This window comes from Candoia aspera, chromosome 9 (assembly GCF_035149785.1).
Source record: "Candoia aspera isolate rCanAsp1 chromosome 9, rCanAsp1.hap2, whole genome shotgun sequence".
In the NCBI taxonomy this organism is placed as follows: Eukaryota; Metazoa; Chordata; class Lepidosauria; order Squamata; family Boidae; genus Candoia; species Candoia aspera.
This window is the reverse complement of record NC_086161.1, coordinates 23931977-23955463: the sequence shown is the minus strand read 5'-3', so window position 1 is coordinate 23955463 and position 23487 is coordinate 23931977. Positions and strand designations below refer to the sequence as shown.

Below are 23487 nucleotides of genomic sequence, written 5' to 3'. Positions count from 1 at the left end.
AATAAAGTTGGGATGGTTTGCCAAGGAGGAGTCGGGTCCTTGAGGAAGAGTGTTGAGTAAAGCAAGGACAGAAGTTTATACCAATGTGCACACACATGCACACACACACACAGAGCACTATTTCTTAGACTCTCAAGGCAACAGCTGTTAGTGCCTTCCACTTTCTTCTCACAATTACAAGGTTCACTTAACTCCTGCAGGGAAATCTAAAATGTGCAGTCCTGAAGTCAGAGCATAAGGAAGTGTAATTTCCATGAGTTTTTTCTGGTCAAATTTGCACTCGGGTCTGAGGAATTGTTGCACAGGTATGCCCTTAAACAGCTTCCCTTCATTTCCCCTTGACGTGTGCAGGACCATTTCCTGGGAAGCCATGCCCTAAAGAATGAGAGAAGAGACTCCATTCAGATCTCCCCCTTTAGGTGCTAAAGGATCTGACTGGCAAGCTCTGAAGAAAACTACCACCATACTGCCAGCTGAATGACTGCTATTATAATGGAATTGAATGACTGCAGTTACAACATGAAGTGGCAACCCTGTGTCCCTCCAGAATTGTTTAACTGTGATTCCCAGCAAGCCACACCATTAACCATGCTGGTAGGGCTACTGAGTTATAATTCAGCAATGTCTGAGTACTTCCCCCCTCCCCACCCGTCTCTATGGCTCCAGATTTCTTTCCAATAATGTGACCCTCATTCTCTCAAATACTTTTGCTATTCTCGGGAACTCTTCTGTGTTTTTGTCAAACATCTCAAGAACTTCCAACCAGAGTGATTAAAAAGGAGACCATAGAATCATAGAATCACAGGGCTGGAAGGGACCTTGGAGGTCTTCTAGTCCAACCCCCTGTCCGAGCCCAAGGCAGGAGTCCTCCTCATACCATCTCGGACAAATGGTTGTTCAATCTTTTCTTGAAAACCTTCAGCAATGGAGCACCCACAACTTCGGGAGGCCAGCTGTTCTACTGCTTAGTTTTATTAATTTATTTATCATATTTATTCACCGCCCATGTCATATAACGACAACTCTGGGCGGTTAATAGTTCTCACTGTCAGAAAATTCTTCCTCGTTTCCAGGTTGGATCTCCCTCTGACGAGCTTCCACCCGTGGCTCCTTGTCCTACCCTCAGGTGCCATGGAGAACAGATCGACGCCCCCTTCCCTGTGGCTGCCCTTCGAGTACTGAGCCCTTCAGCCCTTCAAGTATTCACATCAAGATGTGAATGAGGAGGAACTTGTACTTCACCAACTGACTTTAGAACAAACTGACTTTAGGTTTACAAGCAGCAAGAGGCTATACTTGTTCCTAAAAGGTCCTTCTGCTTATGGACAAGGTTCTTCAGAGACTCTTGAATGACGTATGTCCAAATAACACTTCTTGGCTGCTCTGAAAGGACTTGGCAAAAAACGCTTCCTAAAGGCAAGACCTGGCTGCCAGCCAACAAGAGTTGCCATGAGGCTGGAGGGCAGCTAACCAGTCCTCTGGAGGCTTTTAGCATCTGGTGCTTAGTATAAGTAGAGGTCCTCCTGCCTCCAGGGGCCCAGAAGATAAGGAAGGAAAACTCAGAGCTGGACAGCCAAGGATTGGAATGGAGGCTGATCACAAGATGGACAGTACCAGCAAGGAGGCCCTGATGTCTGAAGCACCTCTGGTGAGTTTCGCTCCTCCAGGGAGTAAATTTTTGTTCCTGCAGCTATAACTTGGAGCCATTTGTGGGAGGCTTGCTGGAGAAGCAGCGTCAAGGAGGGTTAGCCCATAATATATGGTAACTAGTTACCCAACCCTTGGGCCAATTAATATGGGGCACAAGCTATGAAAAAAGCCTTTCCATGCTTCTCCCTAACTTCCAGTCACTTCATTTTCCATCTGCCAGAAAGGCCCCTCTCCTCATCCGCCACCTTTATAGATGCCCCAAGTCTGTTGCCTGAATACAACAGTAGGGCCATCTGGCAGCCTGGAGATTAACGATACATATGAAGTAGACTGACACGGAATTAATTTGTTGTTGTTTATTCGTCCAGTCGCTTCCAACTCTTTATGACTTCATGGACCAGCCCACGCCAGAGCTTCCTGTCGGTCGTCAACACCCCCAGCTCCCCCAGGGACGAGTCCGTCCCCTCTAGAATATCATCCGTCCACCTTGCCCTTGGTCGGCCCCTCTTCCTTTTGCCCTCCACTCTCCCTAGCATCAGTATCTTCTCCAGGGTGTCCTGTCTTCTCATGATGTGGCCAAAGTATTTCAGTTTTGCCTTTAATATCATTCCCTCAAGTGAGCAGTCTGGCTTTATTTCCTGGAGGATGGACTGGTTGGATCTTCTGGCAGTCCAAGGCACTCTCAGAATTTTCCTCCAACACCACAGTTCCAAAGCATCGATCTTCCTTCTCTCAGCCTTCCTCATGGTCCAGTTCTCGCAGCCATATGTTACTACAGGGAACACCATTGCTTTAACTATGCGGACCTTTGTTGTCAGTGTGATGTCTCTGCTCTTAACTATTTTATCGAGATTGGTCATTGCTCTTCTCCCAAGGATTAAGCGTCTTCTGATTTCCTGACTGCATTCAGCATCTGCAGTAATCTTCGCACCCAGAAATACAAAGTCTTTCACTGCTTCTACATTTTCTCCCTCTATTTGCCAGTTATCAATCAAGCTGGTTGCCATAATCTTGGTTTTTTTGAGGTTTAGCTGCAAGCCAGCTTTTGCACTTTCTTCTTTCACCATCATAAGGCTCTTCTCCCAAGGATTAAGCATCTTCTGATTTCCTGGCTGCAGTCAGCATCTGCAGTAATCTTCACACCCAGAAATACAAAGTAATTAATTTACCCAGAGGAAATAGATCCCTAACTGGTTACCATTACCCCTCTGAAGGGAGGGAGGGAGGGAGGAAGCATATCTTCTGCCCCAACCACAGCCACAGGGTGACTTCCTCAGAGAATGCAAAGCGGTGGTTCTGTCTCATCATGTTATTTGGGGTGAAATTCAGCACCATTGGGTTAGGAGTGCTCACATCTTTTCTGGTCCTGCAGGATTACACAGAATCTCCCAAGCATCCTGGCCCTCCTTGCAGAAATCTCTTCATCGTGGTGGTGGTGATCATGGGGACTGTCCTGGTGGTCCTGACTTTCCTGCTGGCAGGGTTGCACATCACCGAGAAACATACTGAGGCGGTAAGGGCAGCTTGACCATGGCTCCTATGGTCAAGCTATGGAAGGTACTTCCAAAAGAGTCCATAATAATTTGTCCCCACCAGGACCATCAAAAAAATCAGGATGGTGGCCGTGATTGTGTGGCTGAAGCTCGACTTCTTTTTAACACAAAGATGTCCTTGGTCTCCATTTTCAGGGAAAGAGTTCTATTCCTTTCCCTAGGCTGCTTCTCCGGTGTAAGTTAAAATCTTGGTGGATCTTCAGTGCCAATACTGAACTGAGCTTTCTCCTTGTGTAGACACATCCCTCCTACTCAGAGCTGCTGCTGAGCCTGGCTGGGAAATCTGCAACCTCCCAGTCCCTTTGGTGACATCTAGGGGTCCCTCTGACCACCCAGTTGCACTTTATTTTCTGTTGCTTAAGTGTGGGAAAAATGAGAAACCTAGGATGAGCCTAAAGGAAGCCTGGTAGAATTTAAACTCTGTTGCCATCATTGCCCACCCCCCAAAAGAGAAACTCCTAATGATGCAGCTAAGGGTATCTGCAGGGGGCATCAAAATAATCAAGATGGTGGCCACAACCATACATTGGAGCCTCCATATAGAAAAGGGCATGGTCACAGCTGCCATCTTGATTTTTTGACACCCCCTGCAGACACCACCAAATACAGCGGCAGCTGCAGGCATTTTGCAACTCTATCTCACCCACCGAAGCCTTGTTTCCCCAAAACAGGTCATGGGCAGGTCTCAGCCCCTAAGATTGCCCACCCCAGTGCTGAGGGAGAAGAGCAGGAACACTTGGTCTCCCATCTCACAGAGGTTTGGGCTGCAGCTTTTTCAAGCCCAGCCCAACTAGGCCAACAGTCAGGACTTAGGGAGATTATCAGTTAAAACATCTGGAGAGCATCCCATTGTCTACTTGGAGAAAGTATCTAAGAAGTAGCAATCAGCAATTAAAAGCAAGTCCTGCTTCATCCAGAATCAGACGTACCACTGGGAGATGATCTTATTCTCAACTATCATGAAGCTTCTAAACTTTTAGCCTCACCAATGGCTGGGTTCCCACCATATGCTAGACCAGGCTCAAATGGGGTTGGCTAGCTTGTGTTGTGGCATGTTGTGGGAATCCAGCCATGATCTGAGCAGGTGGTGCAAGCCAGGCCATCATGTGAATCCATCACCTGGGTTATTTGTCTGGGCAGTGCATGCTTTGTTGACCCAACAGTTGGTTTTCTTAAGCCAGTTTTAAGGTTCGGTGTGTTGTGTGACACCAGCCAATGGTTCTTTCCTTCCTGGAAGTTCTGATCCCAGTTTTCTTCCCCTTTTTTCTTGCTTCTTGATGATGCCTAGGTCCTGAAACTGACCATTCAAGGCCTGGATGGCAAAGGCTCCCCCCAGCACCTCTCCATGAGCCAGAAGGAAAGATTGGCCATATTTCCCATCCACACGAAGCTCAACTCTTCTGCCACCGTGGTTTATGACTACAGCAATGTAAGATTTGCACCCTCCTTTAGCTTCACTTGTCTTGTCCAAGGGCCTGTTTACGCAGCTGGCTGACACCTTTTCAGAATCGAAAACTTCTCCCCTGCCTTTTAAAGCAAACATCTAGTTCTCATTATGACACACATGGAATCTTATGGGTTTACTGAAAACTTCCAGCCTGAAGGTATGTCCCAGCTTTGGGCAGGGTCTTCCCTACTGCAATTCAGTAAGGGAGGAGAGGAATGAATGACGCTGATAAATAATGCCCATTGTACAGAGGAGAGACCAGCCCAGGGTGATTGCTGCTTTGCGTAAAGTGATCCTGTGAATCTGACCCTAAGCTAGACAAACCTCTAGATGTTTGCTCTGCTTCCCTTCACTGCAAATGTTCCAGCAGGGCCTGGGCAGCCATCCGTCAGTTGTAGAGTATGCTCAAAATAGTCAAAATGGTGGCCAGGATGGTCTGGTTGAAGCTCTGCCACACGCATAAAGAAGAGGCAAAGTTTCAACTGCACAATTGTGTCCACCAACTTGACTTTTTCGACCCTACCCTGCAGACACCCTGGTCTTAGCCAATCCCACCCCAGGCAACTTGGGATGGGTGTAGGCAAGTAAGTTATCTCATGGGTTAAGATGCTTGTAATGGGGGGGGGGGCGCTAATGAAGTGAAGATAGTGGTCATGCCCATGCAATTAGAGCCCAAACCGTTTTGATGGGTATTGCAACGTGTGTAAAAAAGCAGAATCTGGATCAGTCCTCAAGTCTTCTCCAAGGAATTGCCTAGAGAGAAAGTAAGGGACCTGTAATGGTATGTGGGAATGACCCTGGGAGACAGGGGGAAGAGATGCTGCCTAGGGGACAATCAGATGTGGGGGGGGGGGGAGCCCACAGCTTTATAATGGGCAGAGAAAAAAACTCAGGAAGGATCTGCCTTAACTTCTCAGGCTGTAAAAGGAGACAGTGGGAAATTTGTACTTTCAGACCTGCAAGATTCTCTTAATGTAGCCTTACAATAAAGTTGTTTTAGCCCATCTGGTCGTGTTTCCTGTCTGGTCTACCTGGGAAGGCCGACAGGACCTGAGCTATGAGAAAAGACATCTGAGGTTGGGGTGTTCTGCGGATACTCTGTTGTAAGATACCCAAATAGTGGCAGATGTGTTTGGTTGCTGTTGCAAGCTCATCCCCACACTCTGCCTTTGAACAGCTGGTGATTGGCTATAGATCGTGGCCAGGAAGGTCCTGCTACATCATTAGAATGAACCAGAAGGACATCCAAAGCCTGGATGCTGCCGTCAAGGTCTTCCAGCTTGTTCAGGTGAGCAAGAGCAAGGCTACTTGGGGAAAAAGTAAGTGCACTCAGGGTGGAAAGACCCCTTCAGGCCACGGAGTCCCACCATCTGCTTGGTGCAGGGAGCCAAATTAAAATATCCCTTGGAGCGTGCTTGCCTGCATCTTAAATCCATTGTTCCATGTCCAGCCCTTGGGGGCAATTGAGGACAACTCTGGACCATTTTTATCCTACCCTACCCCCTTTAGTCAACTCATTTCAGAGCTAAATGTTCCAGGTCCTCCCTCTCTGTTCATGGGACGTAGTTCCTAATCCTCTGAGAATCTTTTTTGGCAGACTGGAAGCAAGTTCCGGATTCTCTGAATCCTTCTTACAGGGCGGTACCCAGCGGGCATCAAGATAGCAACCATGACTGTGTGATCGAAGCTCCACTCCTTTTTATGTGCACAATACGCATAAAAACACTGGGTGACAACACCAGTGCATCAATCACATGGACATGGCTGCCATCCTGACTTGTTTTACCCTTCCTGTGGTACTCAGAACAGACACAGTGCAGGGTGAAGTGATGAGATTACTTTCCCTAAATCCAATCAGATTCTGCCCTCTTGAAATTAAGGAGCATAATCCTGTGTTCTACGCTCTGGGACAACAATGATACAGATCTTGACTTTCTGTTGGATTACATCCCAAAGAACTTGAAGAATGTTATTATTTCCCCGCTTCCTTTAGTCTTCTCAACCTAACCGTCTGCAGTCAGTGACCTTGATTGGCCCATGTCAAGCTTTACTTCCAGTCTCGTTGCCCTTCCAGGCCTTGTGATAGAACCATATTTGGACCCATGGACTGTACCTCATGCAGGTAGAGCCCCTGCATGAGGCACAGCCCCATAACGGGATGCTTCCCTTTCCCAGGAACAGGTCAAAGCTATCTTGAGTAGGAAAGTAAGGAGTCAGAGGGCCAGTACAAATTGAAGACATGGCCTCTTCCTGAAGGGCTCCAGGCTGCAAAAGGAGATGGGAAAATCAGCAATAAAGGGGGTTCAAGGGTTGGAAAGGACTGGAAACTGGAGTCCAAGATGAAGCTCATGGGGCTGATCTTTGAGAAGCCATTGGATTTTCCTAAAATAAATTATTTTTATTGCTTTATTTGATAAAGAAAGGAACATAATTAATCATAAGAAAATGGTAACAGAAATACAACTTGCATTAAACGAAGTTGTGTAAGCTGCACCATGGGATGAAACAGTTTTGGCTACATAACGCACTGTTCAGCATATGCCAGCCTTGATCTGTGGCTAGTTGCAAATGAGTAGCATCCCCCCACCCTTCATTCCCACCATTTCCCTGTTGATGCCTTACAGCCAGACCACAAACCTTTGGTGACCCACCATCTCGGTTTCCAACCCTTCTTGATTTCCAGCTTTGGTTTTACCTCCTGTTGCCTCTTCTCTGCTGCCCAAAGCAGCTGCTTCATTGTGCCCAGAGGCAGAGCTGGCCTTGTGCCCTCTAGATGGCTTCAGCTGCAACTCCCATCATTCCCAACCATCCAGCCCTTTGATGGAAGCTCTCTCCCAACATCTAGAAGGCACTAGGCTGGGGAGGGCTGTTCTCACAGCCAGACGGTTTTGATGGTTCCCAAAATGATCCCACAGAGAAGCAACTCTGCCCACCATGAGAAGGAGATGCGGTTGAGTTACTTTCCTAGTGGGCAATGCTTCTTTTCCCCCCTCCTCTTGCAGGAACATCCTCCCTTGCTGCCCCTTGAACAAAGCAAGAAGCTGATGGAAAAGCCTGCCGCAACGCTGGCTCACCTGGCTCACCGTTCTATGCTAGGAGTTGCCATTAACCTCCTCTGCAGCAGCATCCCCATCTACTGGGCTTAATGGAGTCAGGGGGAAACAGGCAGACCGGGGGAACGGAAGGCGATGAACAAGGGCAGCATCCCCCTATGGTTACAGCAGACCCTCCCACACCACTTGCTTGACTGTATTATTTGCATTTTGTCTGTTTTTAACATTTACATTTTTGTATATATTTTTAAACCCTGTTAGTTGCTTCGAAAGTTTTGCTATTCATCCAGACAGGGTATAAATAGAATCAATCTATTAACCCAAAGATAGATTCTTGGGGAACCTTTGGGGAGCCACTGACCTCACTGGGAGAAGGACTTCTTAATACACCATTCAAGCAGTCCAGGCTTCGGGGTGCAAACGTATTCCTCAATGGCTGCATTCACAAAACAACCATGGCTGGAGATGCTATGTGACTAAAAGGGATTAAATAAGGTTTGATAATTTGTGGTTTAGCATAAGCTTCAGCCGACAAGTCTCTCTCTGCTTGGATTTCAACTGCTTGTTGGATTTCATACTCCCAAAAGATGAAAAACCAACCTTTTTTCACCCCCAATGATCTTGGTTAGGTCCTTAGTGCAAACTAATATCACTTCCCGCCTGATAGGTCCAGTCTGAAGGTCCGCAATCTTTCCAACACTCCAGGAAAGTCTACAGCTGTGTTCATTCAACATCTAAGCCCAAATCAAACAAATCACAGTAGGTCTTAATACAATGTATGAATTCAGTCACTGCAATTTCCAACCACCCGTTAAGGTTTACCACATCACCTGAACCAGCCAGTTGCAGTTTATCCAGTAAACTACGGCTAAACTAATCACAGCTCAGAAAGCAATGTGAACCAACAGGTATGGCTCTGTTTTCCTTGGATTTTTAAACAATCTTGCCTTGAAAATACAAATTTGCGCACATTATTCTGTAGAGTTTCATAAGTTCTCACTCTATTCTACTCAGCAGAATCTTGAAATGAGAGCAGGCTGTTTTTTCAGGAGATGGGGATGAGCTAACTGGGAGCCCTTGTGGTTTGCATGCGAAGGGGCCCTGGCTTGAGTCCCAGCATCTCCAGAAATATTTGGGAAAATCTCAGTCTAAAATCTTAAATAGCATATTCAATCAATCAATCACAACAACTAAGAACTCACCTTCTGCCTTTTCATTAACAGTAACCCTAAAGCAAGGGGTCAAATCCATAAACACATACGAAATTCCCAAAGCCCATGGCTGCAACAAGATCAGCAAATGAAATGGCCCATTAATAGAGATTTAGCCCAGGCTGGAATAAACAGGTTAGCATTAACTGATGCTGAAAGCTAACTAAGCTCAGTGCAACTGAAGCAACGCAGGGAGCAAACTTCACAAATGGAGCATCCAGGCCAAGAATGCCCTCTCTCAAATTGCTGCCCAGGGAACTTCTGCAAACTCACAGGGCACCCCTTCTTGATCTTCAGTGCCAGGAGCGATGGAAGGAAAAGCAATCCAGCGTGACCTTATTCATCAGGCTAACAAACAGTGACTTGTACCATCTAGCAGGGCTTGTCCTGGCATGTAATTCCCCTTGTGGTTTGCAGTTTAGATATCTGACCTTTGGGGATTAAAAAGAGTTAAAGAGGAAGGGGAACAATTAAGATGGCAATTATTCGACTGAAAGAAGGGCGGAAGTCATAATTCTGGGTTTTCTTACTTTTCTCATTTTTTCCTTTTTTTTTTCTTATTTTCTATCTTCTTTTTTTTCTTTCATATTTTTTCTTTAATTTTCTATACTTTTATTGTATTGAAGAAATTTAATAAAAATATTTTTTTAAAAAAAGATAATGATCCAACCTTGTCTGAGACCATTTCCGATGTCAGACTAAACCAGGGAGATGAATGGTTTGAATACATTTTAAGTGCCATTTGGCTTAAGTCTGCACACTTTTGTGCAAGATATTAGTCCTGGGTGTTGAATTGTGTTTAGGGGAGCATTCAAACCTTCCATTCCCTCCCTGAAATGATATTTTTCTGAGGCTGCTGATTGTGTGGCTCAGCTCTCAACACATTTGATGTACTAGCTGTTTTTCAAATCTGAGATTTATTAAAGTATCTGAAAATTCAGCTTCAAATTCATTTGCTCATGATCTCAGTTGGTTTCAATAGTTTATTGCTTTGCTCTTTGAAGTTTTGGGGTTTTTTAATACTGCTTGCAAAATCTGTAATAAATACAGGTAGTCCTCACTTAATGGCCATTCATTTAGTGATGATTTAGACTTACGATGGTGCTAAAAACCCAACTTACGACCAGTGCTCACACTTATGACGATCTCAGCATCCCCACGGTCACATGATCACAATTTGGGCACCTGGCAACTGGTTCGCATTTATGATTGTTGCAGCATCCCAGGGTCACATGATTGCCATTTTCTACCTTTCTGGCCAGCTTCTGGCAAGCAAAATCAATGGGGAACTGCGTGATTTGCTTAACAACCATGTGGTTCGCTTAATGACCATGGTGATTCACTTAATGACCACTGCAAAAAGGTTGTAAAATTGATCAGATTCACTTAATGACTCCTTTGCTTGGCAACTGAAATTCCGGTCTCAATTGTGGTCGTTAAGCAAGGACTACCTGTAATATGTGGCACAAGAACATTTCAGCCAATATAAAGAAAATGTGGTACAGAAGTTCACGTTGCACTGAATGAATTTTGAACCAGAATGGGCATGAGAATCTACTGTCCCTCTCTCTCATTTATGACATCATCATTATGATGATCCATCCCACGGTTTTTGCCATTTCTGATGTGTAGACCTCCCAAGGCATGACCAAGCCTGTTTTCTCTGCCCTGTGTCGGTAGGTCTGAACCCAAAAAGAAGTTTTAGCCTTCAGGCTCCAGAAATCCTGACCTTGTAGGTCACAACCCACAGGAATTTATATTCCTGTGTTTAAGGAGGGGGAAAGAAACAGTGAGTGATTTCACCCATTCCAGAGAACGGTGAACATACTTTGGATCCCCTGAAATTAATGGAACAGAAGCACATTCTTACCTTCTCTTTACCCCATTTAAAAACAAAACAAAACAAAACAAAACTTCGGCACTAATAAGTTCAAGCCGATCAGTAAGTCCTGTGGTCAGAACAAAAGCTGGCCATGGATTTTCTCCTGCAAGTGCCAGAAAATATTCTCCAATTAGGGCTTGGTGGAAGCATGTGATGCTAGATACTTTCATAAGACAGAGGGGTTCTGGAAGAGAGCTGTATGGGTCAAGCCATGCTTGACCTTTCAGGATAACTTCCCCATTTTCTCTTCCCTCCCCTCACTGTACCATGGACCTTGATTCTGTGGTACAGGGCTGCTCTGGGGCAGGACAGCCCATTTGCCAAACTCAAGAAAATCCAAGACTTTGCTAATGAAACCACTGTACAGGAGATTTGATTATGTGCCATCAAGTTGTTTCTGACTCTTAGAGACCACATAGATTTTTTCCATGACAATCTGTCCCTAACCTGGTCTTTCAAGTCTTCCAACAGTGCACCCATCGTCCCTGTAACTGAGTCCCTCCATCTTGCTGCTTGTTGTCCTCTCCTTCTCTTTCCTTCCACCTTTCCCAGCACCAGATCCTTCTCCAGAGAGCTGCTAGGTCTTCACATAATGTATCCGAAGTAGAATAATTTGAGCCTGGTCATTTGTGCCTCAGGTGAGAATTCTGGGCTGATTCATTCAATAATCCTTCTGTTTGTTTCCTTGGCTGTCCACAGTCTTCTCAGGAGTCTTCTCCAACACCAAAGTTCAAAGTCTTCAATATTCTTCCTATCCTGCTTCTTCTAAGTCCAACTTGTTCTTCCACAGAGTGTCACAGGGAATATGGCCTGCACAATTCTGATATTTGTAGGTATAGACACATTATGGCATTTGAATAACATTTCCAGGTACAGGAGAGTACTGAGCTGTATTTAGGTCTTCAGTGCTGAGTCATATGTTAGGCCAGAAGATTCATAACAACTCACAAGCTCGAGAAAACTCAGCAAGTACAGTTGATCGGGGGACTGAAAATGAAGTTCTTCAAGGAGAGACAGAGGAAACAAGGTAAGTTTAGCCATGACAAGAAGGGGATATGCTATAGCTTCTTCATAGCAGAAAAGGTTCGTGGAGAGATCTGGATGGTCCTGACCCAGTTAACCTTTTGTAAGGCTCTGAAAACCTGGCTGTGGTTCTGAAGCCATTAGTGGACAGATAGGACCACTGAATGGAGCAGAGCTTAACACAGCAGAGAAGCTGTGCACAGAAAAAGAATATTATCTAAAATAGCTTTAATGAGCACTTTAGAGAAATATAGGTTATTGATCTTACACACTTAGCCCACCCAAGCACAAAGAATTACACACTGACAAAGTAGCTTCAAAAGTAAGTAAAAAGAGTCTTACTGGTTTATTTGGTTCAGTTACATCCATCTTCGGTAGAAAAATGATGTTTGTTTCTTTCTTCTGTTCCCTAAACTGAATTGAACTCTTAGCCTCATTGCTGCTAAGAGCTGCATGCAGAAAGGGAAAAACCTCCTGAATTCTACGCCCACCATATGGCGCCCAGAGATGGGAAGAGCAGCCGCATGGTGCTTCTTCCCAGATGGTGAAGAAGGAGGAAGTGAGACAAAGGAATGTGGGAGGGACAACAAACAGCTTCCTCCAGAAGCACATAGAGAATTTGCATCCTAGAACGAACTCATCCATATGCTGATGAGGCATGCTGATTTGCTGGGAACTCCAACAGGTTCCTGGCATTTGGGTCAGGAATTCTGTGTGTGAAGCTGTGTCTACGACTTGGGTTTACAGTATTGTTTAAACCTTGGGCATCACAGTGTAGATGGTTAAGCTGCCCAGAGTCCTGTTGTGAGATAAGTGTCCATATAAATCAAGCAAGCAGTTAAAAGCGGATCATGGGACACAGCTTTGCATAAAGTTGCAGAGGAGCTGGACAATGGTTTAACAGAAGGTACTGAAAAGGCAGGGAGCACATAGCATCAACTGAACACTTGCTTTGCACAAAGAATATCTCAGATGTTGAGAATCACCGGCTTCAAGGTAACAGGTGATGGGAATGGCCCTTCTTTTCACAAGACATTGGAAAGTGGACAACAGTGAAGGAGATGAGAAAACAGGCCCATCACTCATAGGTCTGTTTCTTATGCAAGAGCTCTTCACAGACACAGCTATACAGGAAGGTAGCCCTTGACGATGCTGTTTCGAAAGCACAGTTTATGCTATAGTCCAAGGGTGGACAACCTTTTAGCACTGGAGGTCAATGCTGTGTCCGGCAATGAAATGCTTTCCTAGCAACTGAAGGCTGCAACAGGCAGAACTGTAAGAACTCAGGAGGAGGTAGGAGCAGGATTTTTGAGAGATTTAGGATGGGTTAAGCCTACCCCCAGGCTTACATGCTTGCTTTTCTTTGCTACTCTTTTGGGAAAAAAATAGGAAAAAAATCATCCCCACAATGTAGCGATTTCCTGCTGAATTTCAGCAGCTCAGTCCCTGGAGCTCATAAGAGTAGAATTCAGGGACTGTAGCTAATGATTTCGTGACAGTGCCGGAACAGACAATACCATTTCGCTTCTCCACCCTGCTCCCCGACACAACAAAACAACCATGAAGAAATCATCTATTTTTAGAAGGACTGGGACTTTGAAGCTTTTTCAAGGCTTAAAGGCACCCATTATGCCTTCCAAATTTAACCTGGGCCAACACAGAGATGCTCTGGAAGGTCCCAGAGGGATGTGGTGACCAAGTGGGGCATGGGCTGAATTTTTGCATCTGTACTTAGCCCAATGGTTTTCTCCTGTCCTTCATTTTTGCCTCTCAGTTTTGGGAAGTGGCCCATGGCAACTGTGTTCCAGCCTTCAAGGCATCTGAACAGCAACTGCAATTGTTGCTCCCAGGAGGAACAAAAGCAGCTCAGAAGAACAAAGGCGAAGCCTCTGTCCGTGTATCTCACGGCTGACTGCGGCAGGAGACGGTTCACTTGGCGCACCAGGAACATTCACCCTGCCTTGCTGACGGTGGGAAAACCCAGGCCCCGTGCATCATTTATGACTCTGGCACCTGACCTTTTCCTGAACTCTCTCGCAGTTAGCCTGCTGATGATGATCAAAAGCTGGGGATGGCCCTGATCCAGGCAGGGAGCTGCCATTTCTAAGACCTATTCACCTCCCTACAAAGTCAGTTATTGGCCAAAGAATTTGGAGCAGAATGCTGCTTACATTTTCTCCTCGCAAGCCGGATGTCATGTTCACTGATTCAATGTAGTTTATACATCGTAATGTTTCACATGCCATGGCATCGATGCGCCTTTCTGTTTGGGAGGGAGCTGCTGCGAGACCTTGTAACAAGCTCTGTATGTGAAATCAGGACAATGGAATGTGTTTGGGTTATTTTCTCTGTTCAAGGACTTTTCCCGCAGACCATCAGAAACCGTTAGGAGCACCTGGGATTGTGAACTTGAGAAGATTCTACATGGGGAGGGATTTCATTTGCACCGAGGGTTTTTATTTTGAATTTGGTGCGCTTTCATCATTCTCAGCTTTCTCTGTGATCCTGCATACTATTCTTTAATAAATCAGATATCTTTGAATTCCTACTCATGAGTCTGATGGTGTTTTAGAATAGGCAACCATTACATAAAGCTGAGAATCCCCAAAGTTGTACAGTTAGCTCCTACCAAGATCAGTCTCTTGTGAGGGAAAATAGTTAACAATGGCTGAGTCAAAATCCATGACCGGGGGACTCGAGGAGACAGCTAGCTTGATGCCCGAGTTGACGGTCAAGAGCAGAGAACTGAATCTCACCACAGAACCTTCAGAATCCCGAGACCTGTCAAGGGATGAACCGAATTCCAATTCTGATGCAGAGGAATCTGACAATGGGGAAGAGCCAAAGCAACCGGCACCCAGCGAATTGCTCACAGAGTTGATCACCTTGGATGAAGTGGGGGAACCCCAACCAGGGATGTTGGGGATGTCCCGGAAATATTGGTTCCTGCTAACCCCAGACAAAGAATCTACTATGGTGTCAACTGAGAGGAAACCAGGCATGCGAAGGAGAGGGAACTCTCAAACCCCTGAGAGACTAAGAGTGGTGGAAGCCAAAATAGAATTGATAGAGTACATGTTGAAAAACCTTTCTTTGTCACTGGAGGGGCAGGGGAGACACGGAGGAGATCCCAGCTTCCCGCAACCATCCCCCATCCTCCCATCCAGACCTCCGGCAGAGCGGGGCCGGAGATGGCTCAGGGATAAATCTCCACCCCGCAGAGCCTGGCCATCAGTATCCCCACCCTGAAAAGGGAAAGCTACTGTAACCTGGGGCCAAACCACTCAAATGCCTGCTGGTTCCACTCCAACCGGAGGTGGAGTGAGAGACTTTTCTGTCAAATTTGATGGGGATCCAACAAAGTTATCTTTCTTTTAAACTAATGCTAAAAGTTATATGAGGCAGTTTGGGGCATGCTTCCCTTCCAAAGAGGCTAAAATAACTGCCATTGCCACCAAGTTGAAGGGTCGAGCGGCTGACTGGTATGTTCAATTAAGTGATGCTGACTCCCCTGCACTTGATTATTTCGATGATTTCATGTGGGCGTTAAAGCTGCATTTTGAAGATCCTCTGGCCAAGGCAAGAGCTAAGAAGGCGCTGAAGGATCTTACCCAGGGCCAAATGTCAGTAGCTGATTACGCCCTAGAGTTTAAAGCTCTGGCTGGGAAAATCACTGGCTGGTCTGAGTCAAATCTAATAGAGCGTTTTAAAGAGGGACTCAACCAGGACGTCCTGTGTTGGGCATTGTGTAGAGACGACCCCGAGTCATTGTACGACTGGATCTGTCTGGCAGGAAAGGCTGAGCATGCTTAGCATACCTTCATGCAAACTAGAAAACCTAAAAAACCACCCGCCACCATGAGAGGACCCAGAAGTGCTGCGACTGCTCCCCGGCCAGGCTATAGAGCCTGGGATGAGGAGAGAGATTGGCGCTATGCGAGGGGTCAGTGTCTCCAATGCGGAAAGGAAGGGCATCGAGCAGCTGATTGCCCAAAAGCCAAGGCTGGAGATCGAGTGGGGAAGCCGCTGGCCAAATCGCCCCCCCCTCGCGGCAAATGACAGCAGCCAAAGGGACAGCTGATGCTGAAGAAGTGATCTACTTCTCAGGAGAGGCTGAAGACAACTCTAAGGAGCCGGCAGGAAACGCCAGCCACCTGCCATGAAGGGTGCCAGCGGGCAGGTGGAAGAGGATGGGTGTGAAGATGCTATGGTGAGTGCTGACTGTCCAACTTTAGCAGTAAAAGTGAAATTGGGTTCCCACACAAAGACTACAGAGGTCTGGGCTTTAGTTGACTCTGGGTGTTCCAGGTGTGATCTGGTTGCTGCTTTGGAACTGCCTAGTTTCCCCCTCCAGCATCTTTGATCTTCACACAGTTGGATGGTTCAACAGCGGGGGGGGGGGGCGGCAACCCATTTCACTGGAACTGTGGCAATGCAAATGGGCAACCACCATGAGACTTTGAAATTCGTTGTAGCACCTGTTGGCAATCCTGTAATGATTGCCTATTCTGACATACTCAGCCTCACAAGCAGGTTCTTAATGAAAACTGATTTATTGAAAGAATAGTATGCAAATACGAAGAAAGCTGAGAATGAGTAAAAGCGCGCCAAATACAAACTAAAAACCCTCGCTTCAAAACCAGCCCCGCCCTTCCTCCCTCCTAGCAACCACCCCCTCCCAGGTGTTAGCAACCGTTACCCACATCGGCCTGAGAAAGTAACCTTGAACAGAGTCACTAACTCAAACATACATTCCACAGTTGCAGTAAGAAGATTACAGCCTGGCACGGCTGGAAATTTCCAACCCGCAAACACGGGTTAGAAAAGTGACATGCAAAACGTTACGATGTTACAGAACATTGAAACGATGAACATGACAAATCCCTTGGTAATCCTGGAGATCCCCTGGTTGACCTATCGAAGCCCCTATATAAACTGGGAGCACAGAACTGTGACTTTTAAAGATGGATTTTACCAAGCTCCTACAGCAGAGATAGTTGCATGTGCGGGGGTTGGAAGGGCAGTGATCGCCATGCTGCCCTGACTTGCCACATTTAGAAAGCTTGCCTGCTCAATACCAAGAATTTGCAGACGTATTTGGGGAGATGGAAGCAGATCAGTTACCCCCCACCACTGGAAAACTGACTGTGCAATAGAGTTGGTCCCCAATGCTCAATTGCCCAAGCCAAAACTTTATCCGATGACTCAGAAGGAACTCGAGGCATTACGGGACTTTATTGACAAAAATCTGTCAAGGGGGTTTATTGAACCTGCTAAATCCCCAGTTGGGGCTCCTGTGTTATTCCGGGAAAAGAAAGATGGCACACTTCGACTCTGTATGGCCTATTGAGGGTTAAATTCCGTCTCTATTGTCAACAAGTACCCTGTGTCCCTCATGAGGGACATGTTAGCTCATTTGTCAAAGGTCAAGATTTTCTCCAAGCTCAATCTTTGCGAAGCCTACTTCCGCATTCACATAAAAGCTGGGGATGAGTGAAAAACTGCTTTTAATTGCCCACTAGGATTGTTTCAGTACAAAGTCCTCCCTTTTGGGTTGGCAGGGGTACCTGGAGTCTTCATGCAATTGATTAATGAAGTATTACATGATCATTTGTTTAAAGGGGTCCTGGTTTATTTAGATGATGTTCTCATTTACACTGAAACCAAGGAGAAATACGAACGCCTCCTCAGACAGGTGTTATGCAAACTTAGAGATGCCAAACTCTATGCCAAACTTTCCAAATGTGAGTTTCACAAAACCCAACTTGACTATCTGGGCTATTGAGTGTCTGACTGGGGTATAGAAATGGACCCTGCAAAAATTCATGCGATTCTAAGTTGGGAACGTCCCTGCACCTGGAGGCAATTACAAAGTTTCCTAGGGTTCAGTAATTTCTATCGGCAATTTATCCAGGGGTTCGTTGAGATTGCTCTGCCCCTCACTGATTTACTCTGTACTTGGGGGAGACACGCAAAGTAAAAAACCCTGGGGCAGTGCTGAATTGGACACCTGAATGCTCTGCCCCTCACTGATTTACTCTGTACTTGGGGGAGACACGCAAAGTAAAAAACCCTGGGGCAGTGCTGAATTGGACACCTGAATGCCAGGCAGCATTTGAGAAGTTAAAAACCCTTTTCACTGCTGAACCTATTCTACAGCACCCTGATCCCGAACGCCCCTTTGTGGTCCAAGTTGATGCTTCTGACTCCTCTATTGGGGCTATTTTGTTACAAAGGGATTCAGAAAATCACTTAAAACCCTGCGCTTATCTATCTAGGAAATTTTCTGAAACAGCATGCCATTGGCATGTTTGGGAAAAGGAGGCGTTTGCTGTAAAAGCAGCTTTAGAAAGCTGGCGCCATCTCCTTGAAAACGCTAAATGCCCTTTTGAGGTTTGGACTGATCACAGGAATTTGGAAGCCCTCTGCACCCCATGACATCTCAGCCCTAAACAGATTCGCTGGGCTCAGTTTTTCAGTCACTTTAACTTCCAGTTAAAATTTATTCCAGGAAAGAAAAACTTTCTGGCCGATGCTTTGTCACGGTTACCGCAGGACCTTGACCAGGTGGCAGATGTGGTTGGGACTGTTCCCACTGAACCACAACTGGGCTTAGTTGCTGTCACCCGGAGCCAGACCCGTGCGCAGGCATCCCCGCCCCCAGCCCAGTCTGGGAAGCGGAAAGTGCAAGTTCCTTGTCAGTTACAGAAAGACTTTCTCCAGGCGCTGAAATCTGACACTTGGTTGCTAGCTAATAAAGACACTGTTTCTTTTGAAAATGGTCTGGCATGGGTGGAACACCACCTTTATGTGCCTGAAACTTTAAGAGCTGATGTTTTGCAGCGTTCCCATGATGACAAACTTGCTGGACACTTTGGTTTTGTCAAAACCTTGCATTTGGTTCGCCATCAATTTTGGTGGCCAACCTTAAGACGTGATGTAAAAGACTATGTTGCTTCCTGTCCTGTTTGTGCCATGTCAAAATGAAAAGGGGGGAAACCACAGGGGCTTCTACAGCCAGTGGCCAGCCCATCCCGCCCCTGGGACAAGATTTCTATGGATTTTATTGTGGACCTACCTCCCAGTCAGAAGAAAACTGTCATTTGGGTTGTAAAGGATTTTTTCTCTAAACAAGCTCATTTCATTCCATGTGCATCCACCCCGTCAGCCCCACAATTAGCACGCCTATTTCTCCACCACATCTACCGCCTCCACGGTAGCCCCTCCCATTTAATCTCTGACCGCGGCACACAGTTTACTTCCCAATTTTGGAAATCATTTTTAAAATTGATTGGCACTAAACGAGCACTGTCCACATCGTCCCATCCACAGACTGATGGTTCTACTGAGATTTTAAATTCCACTCTTGAACAGTTTCTTAGAGCATACATTAACTACCATCAGGACAATTGGGTGGAGTTGTTACCTTTTGCTGAAGTTGCTTACAACAACGCTGTGCATCAAAGTACCGGGCAAACCCCTTTTTGCGTGGTTTCTGGTCACGACTTTGTTCCCATCCCTGAACTGCCACAGCCCCCTTCCCAAATATGTTCTGCATCTGACTGGGCTGTTAAACTGTCTGATTCCTGGCCAGTAATTCAACGAGCTTTGGCTGATGCCCAGGCTGCTTACAAGTCTCAAGCTGATAAGCATCGTTCTTTACAACACGACTTCAAAGTTGGGGATGAGGTGTATCTATCTACTAAATTTATCAAATCACCTCAACCCTCTAAAAAACTTGCTCCCAGATTCATTGGTCCTTTTCCTGTTGTTCGTCTTGTCAATCCAGTTACTGTTAAATTGGAACTGCCTCACAATTTGAAACACTTGCACCCTGTTTTCCATTGCAGCTTGCTTAAGCCTGTGCATCACTCACCGCATTGGCACCCTCAACCTCCTCCTCCTGCTCCAATTATGATTGATGGCCAACAACACTTTGAAGTCAAGGACATCAGTGATTCTCGCAAGCTTTAAGGCACCCTGCAGTATCTGGTCCGATGGAAACACTTTCCTCATCCTGAATGGGTGTCTGCCCACCATGTTAACACTCCTGATTTAGTTAACTGTTTCCACCTTGCTTATCCTTTGAAGCCTGCTGCTTAATGTATTCTTCATTTTGGGGGGGCAGTATGTAATGTTCACTGATTCAATGTAGTTTATACATCGTAATGTTTCACATGCCATGGTGCTGACGCGCCTTTCTGTTTGGGAGGGAGCTGCTGTGAGACCTTGTACCAAGCTCTGTATGTGAAATCAGGACAATGGAATGTGTTTGGGTTATTTTCTCTGTTCAAGAACTTTTCCCGCAGACCATCAGAAACCATTAGGAGCACCTGGGATTGTGAACTTGAGAAGATTCTATGTGGGGAGGGATTTCATTTGCACCGAGGGTTTTTATTTTGAATTTGGCGCGCTTTCATCATTCTCAGCTTTCTCTGTGATCCTGCATATTATTCTTTAATAAATCAGATACCTTTGAATGCCTACTCATGAGTCTGATGGTGTTTTAGAATAGGCAACCATTACACCAGGGTAGCTGTGGGAGGGGCGGGGTCAAAAAAGTCAAGAAGGTGGCCACAGCCATGCAGCCCAAGTCCTGCTCCTTTGTAGAGCATGCTACTCATAAAAAGGGGATGGGATCTTGATTGCACAGTTATGGCCACTAACATTATTCTTTGCAGACACCCCAGTGCTCACACGCACCCTGTGAGGAGGCTGGGATGAAACAGAGGGACAACCCCCACTCACTGTGTAGGCTGATGTGGGATCAGAACCTGAGAGTTTCTTCAACCCAGGTTTCCACCTGGATATCAATGGCCTGGCTTTTGATTTGAGGAGTCTGGATCAAGGGATGTAAAAAAGGATTGAATTAATAATTAACAAGCATTTACAAAGTGGTTTGTTAGGGAACAGATGCTAGTAACATACTAGAGACATAGCTACTTCCAAAGGACACCCAGGATTACTTAACACAGGAAAACGTGCAACACATTTGGAGAACCCAAAGTGAATATTTGGAAGGAAAGAATTGAGTTTAAAAGGACTTAATGAGATAACTCAAGACGCTCCATGATCATAACAGGGAATCCAGGTATCATTTTATTTAGCCACAGTACCTCTGGTGTACAGTTACTACATTTAGGAAATATAATCCCAGCTCCTAGCATTGCTTGGATGCTGCTCAGGCTCCAGCTGAAACCCACAAGGGTCTGCTATGGTGTAATGGCCTGTGGGAATGACCTTGGGAGACAGGAGGAAGAGCCGCAGGGTAGGCAATGGTCAGATAAGAGGCAGCTGAGCCCGCAGAAGGAAAAGGGCCATGGCAAATGTCTCAGAAGGGACCCTCCCTAGTTTCTTGGACTGTACAGGCAACAGGGGAAAGATGTACTTCCAGACTTTCAAGATTCTCTTAATGTAGCCTTACAATAAAGTTAGAACTAGTACTTCTGGGATCAGGGACGTGGTGGCGCTGCGGGTTAAACCGCTGAGCTGTCGATCGGAAGGTCGGCGGTTCGAAACCGCGCGGCGGGGTGAGCTCCCGTTGCTCGTCCCAGCTTCTGCACACCAAGCAGTTCGAAAACATGCAAATGTGAGTAGATTAATTGGTACCGCTTCGGCGGGAAGGTAACGGCGTTCCGTGAGTCATGCTGGCCACATGACCCGGAAGTGTCCTATGGACAACGCCGGCTCCAAGGCTTTGAAACGGAGATGAGCACCGCCCCCTAGAGTCGGATTCGACTGGACTTTACGTCAAGGGAAACCTTTACCTTTACCTAGTACTTCTGGGTGTGCTTCTTGTCTGGACTACCACACAAGGCCACTCAAGTCACAAGAGTGTAACCTTCAAGTTTCTACCCCTGCCCGGTCCAAGCAATTCTGTCCTGGCACCAGCCTTGGTCCCAACTCCCCAGGGGAAACAATATTTTTGAAAACTGGGACTAGCACTCCTACCCAGGACCACCAGCTCTAGTTTGGATCCTATCAGCAAGATTTCATGCTGACAGGATACCCTCAGTCTGCATCTCCCAACAGTAGTGATTGCACCGGTCTGGAACTGGGAAGAAAGACTGCTAACCATCTGCAGTGACTGAAAAAGCTGCTTCACCAACACCCGTTCACTCCCTTTTTGAGGGAGAAGCTGCTACAGCAGGCAAGCTGGGCAATCAATACCTTGTTCCCTCTTTCCACTTCTCTGAGATGTTCCGCAGCGACACTGCTAAGTTTAGTTTTATTTGAAAGAAGGCTCCAGTGTCCTAGCAACATTGGTCTGATTTGCGCACAAACGAACAGGGCCCAAATGGGAGCACTCTGGCAGCAGGTAAAACAGCCATTTGCAGGGAAGCAAAAGCAACATGTTCTGCTCACTCACCCCAGAAAGCCACATCGATTCAGTTAAACTGCTCATGCACTCCAGAGGACAAGTCTATTCCATTAATGCCAGAGAAAAAGTTTTAGCTTCCTCTACATTGCTATTTCTCCATTCAGAACTGCAAGCTGCTACTAAATGGTTTCTCTGAACTTCAGGATGTTACCTCCCCAGCTAAAATGGATCTCTTATTTGAAAAGCAGGATCCATCAGGGATCTTCAAGATTCTGGCTAATCATTAACAGGTATCAGGAGACCCACACAGTGCATGATTATACCATGACAGGTCTGATGGGGGCATGAAAGCCCTGATCTTATACCGCTCTGGGTCCTGGCAAGATTTTTGGATACCTTAGATCAGTGTTTCTCAACCTCATCAGCTTTAAGGTGTGTGGACTTCAACTCACTGAATTCCCCAAACTGCATTCTGGGCATTGAAGTCCACACCTCCTAAAGCTGCTGAGGCGGAGGAACACTGCCTTAGCTTAATTGTGTATGATGATCTTCCTCCCTGGCATACATAAATAAAAAGTTTGTATTAAAGATCATGAGCTTATGCACATTAACGTCCAGAAGTGGCCCAAGGTATCATACCAACTTTTCATTAGTACCTACCAGGCCTGGCATCAGCACATGGTACATCTGGGAAGATGTCAGAAGTCCCTGAGCTTTGACTGGTGAGGTCCTCCACTGTTGGTGGCTGGGCCTGGGAACGACATTAACTGCTACGCAGTGACAGTTCATTGGCGGCCTAGAACTCCCATGTTTCAGCACCTATGGTGGCACCATCACCAAGTAAGACAGAGGGAAGGAAAAGCAGCAGGTATTTTTCCAAGGGCCCTCTAGACCTGAAGTGGGCAACTGCATTTCTTGCGTCTCGGGTATAACTAAGCAACCACCCATTCTCGAAATACTTAATTGTTTCAAATGGCTGCAGGAAGAAGAGCTCCATGGGAGAAATCATTCTGCCCCCAGTGAACACTACAAGAAACAAATGGAATGTGAGTCAAGAAGAGCTCTTAGCAGAGAAGTGAGATAGATAAGGGAGAAAGGAAATGTTCTGAATTGGATACTTGGATTCTTGTCAACAGAGCCGGCCCTACCTTTTGGATATGCGGGCTGTTGTCTCAGGCAGCAAACCCAAGATCTCACCACAGCTACTTCTTGCCCACCCCTTCCGTCCTATTTTGAATGCCAGATTCATCAGCAGGCAGGCCCCTTTTAACTCCCCCCAACCCCTGCAATACCTGATGAGGTTAAATGGGGTCCCCTTCCAAGCGTAACCCTTCTGTTGAATTAACA

General features: G+C 46.2%; 1 protein-coding gene across 1 annotated transcript; it reads left to right on the top strand.

Annotated features, from left to right (window-relative positions):
* The first annotated feature begins 1480 nt into the window (after positions 1–1480).
* SFTPC (surfactant protein C) lies at positions 1481–9798 on the top strand. The gene is made up of 5 exons (XM_063311127.1): positions 1481–1648; positions 3023–3163; positions 4492–4632; positions 5828–5938; positions 7653–9798. Exons 1-5 carry the CDS (start codon positions 1586–1588, stop codon positions 7794–7796), a joined length of 600 nt encoding a protein of 199 aa, XP_063167197.1. The 5' UTR covers positions 1481–1585; the 3' UTR covers positions 7797–9798.
* Positions 9799–23487: the final 13689 nt, after the last annotated feature.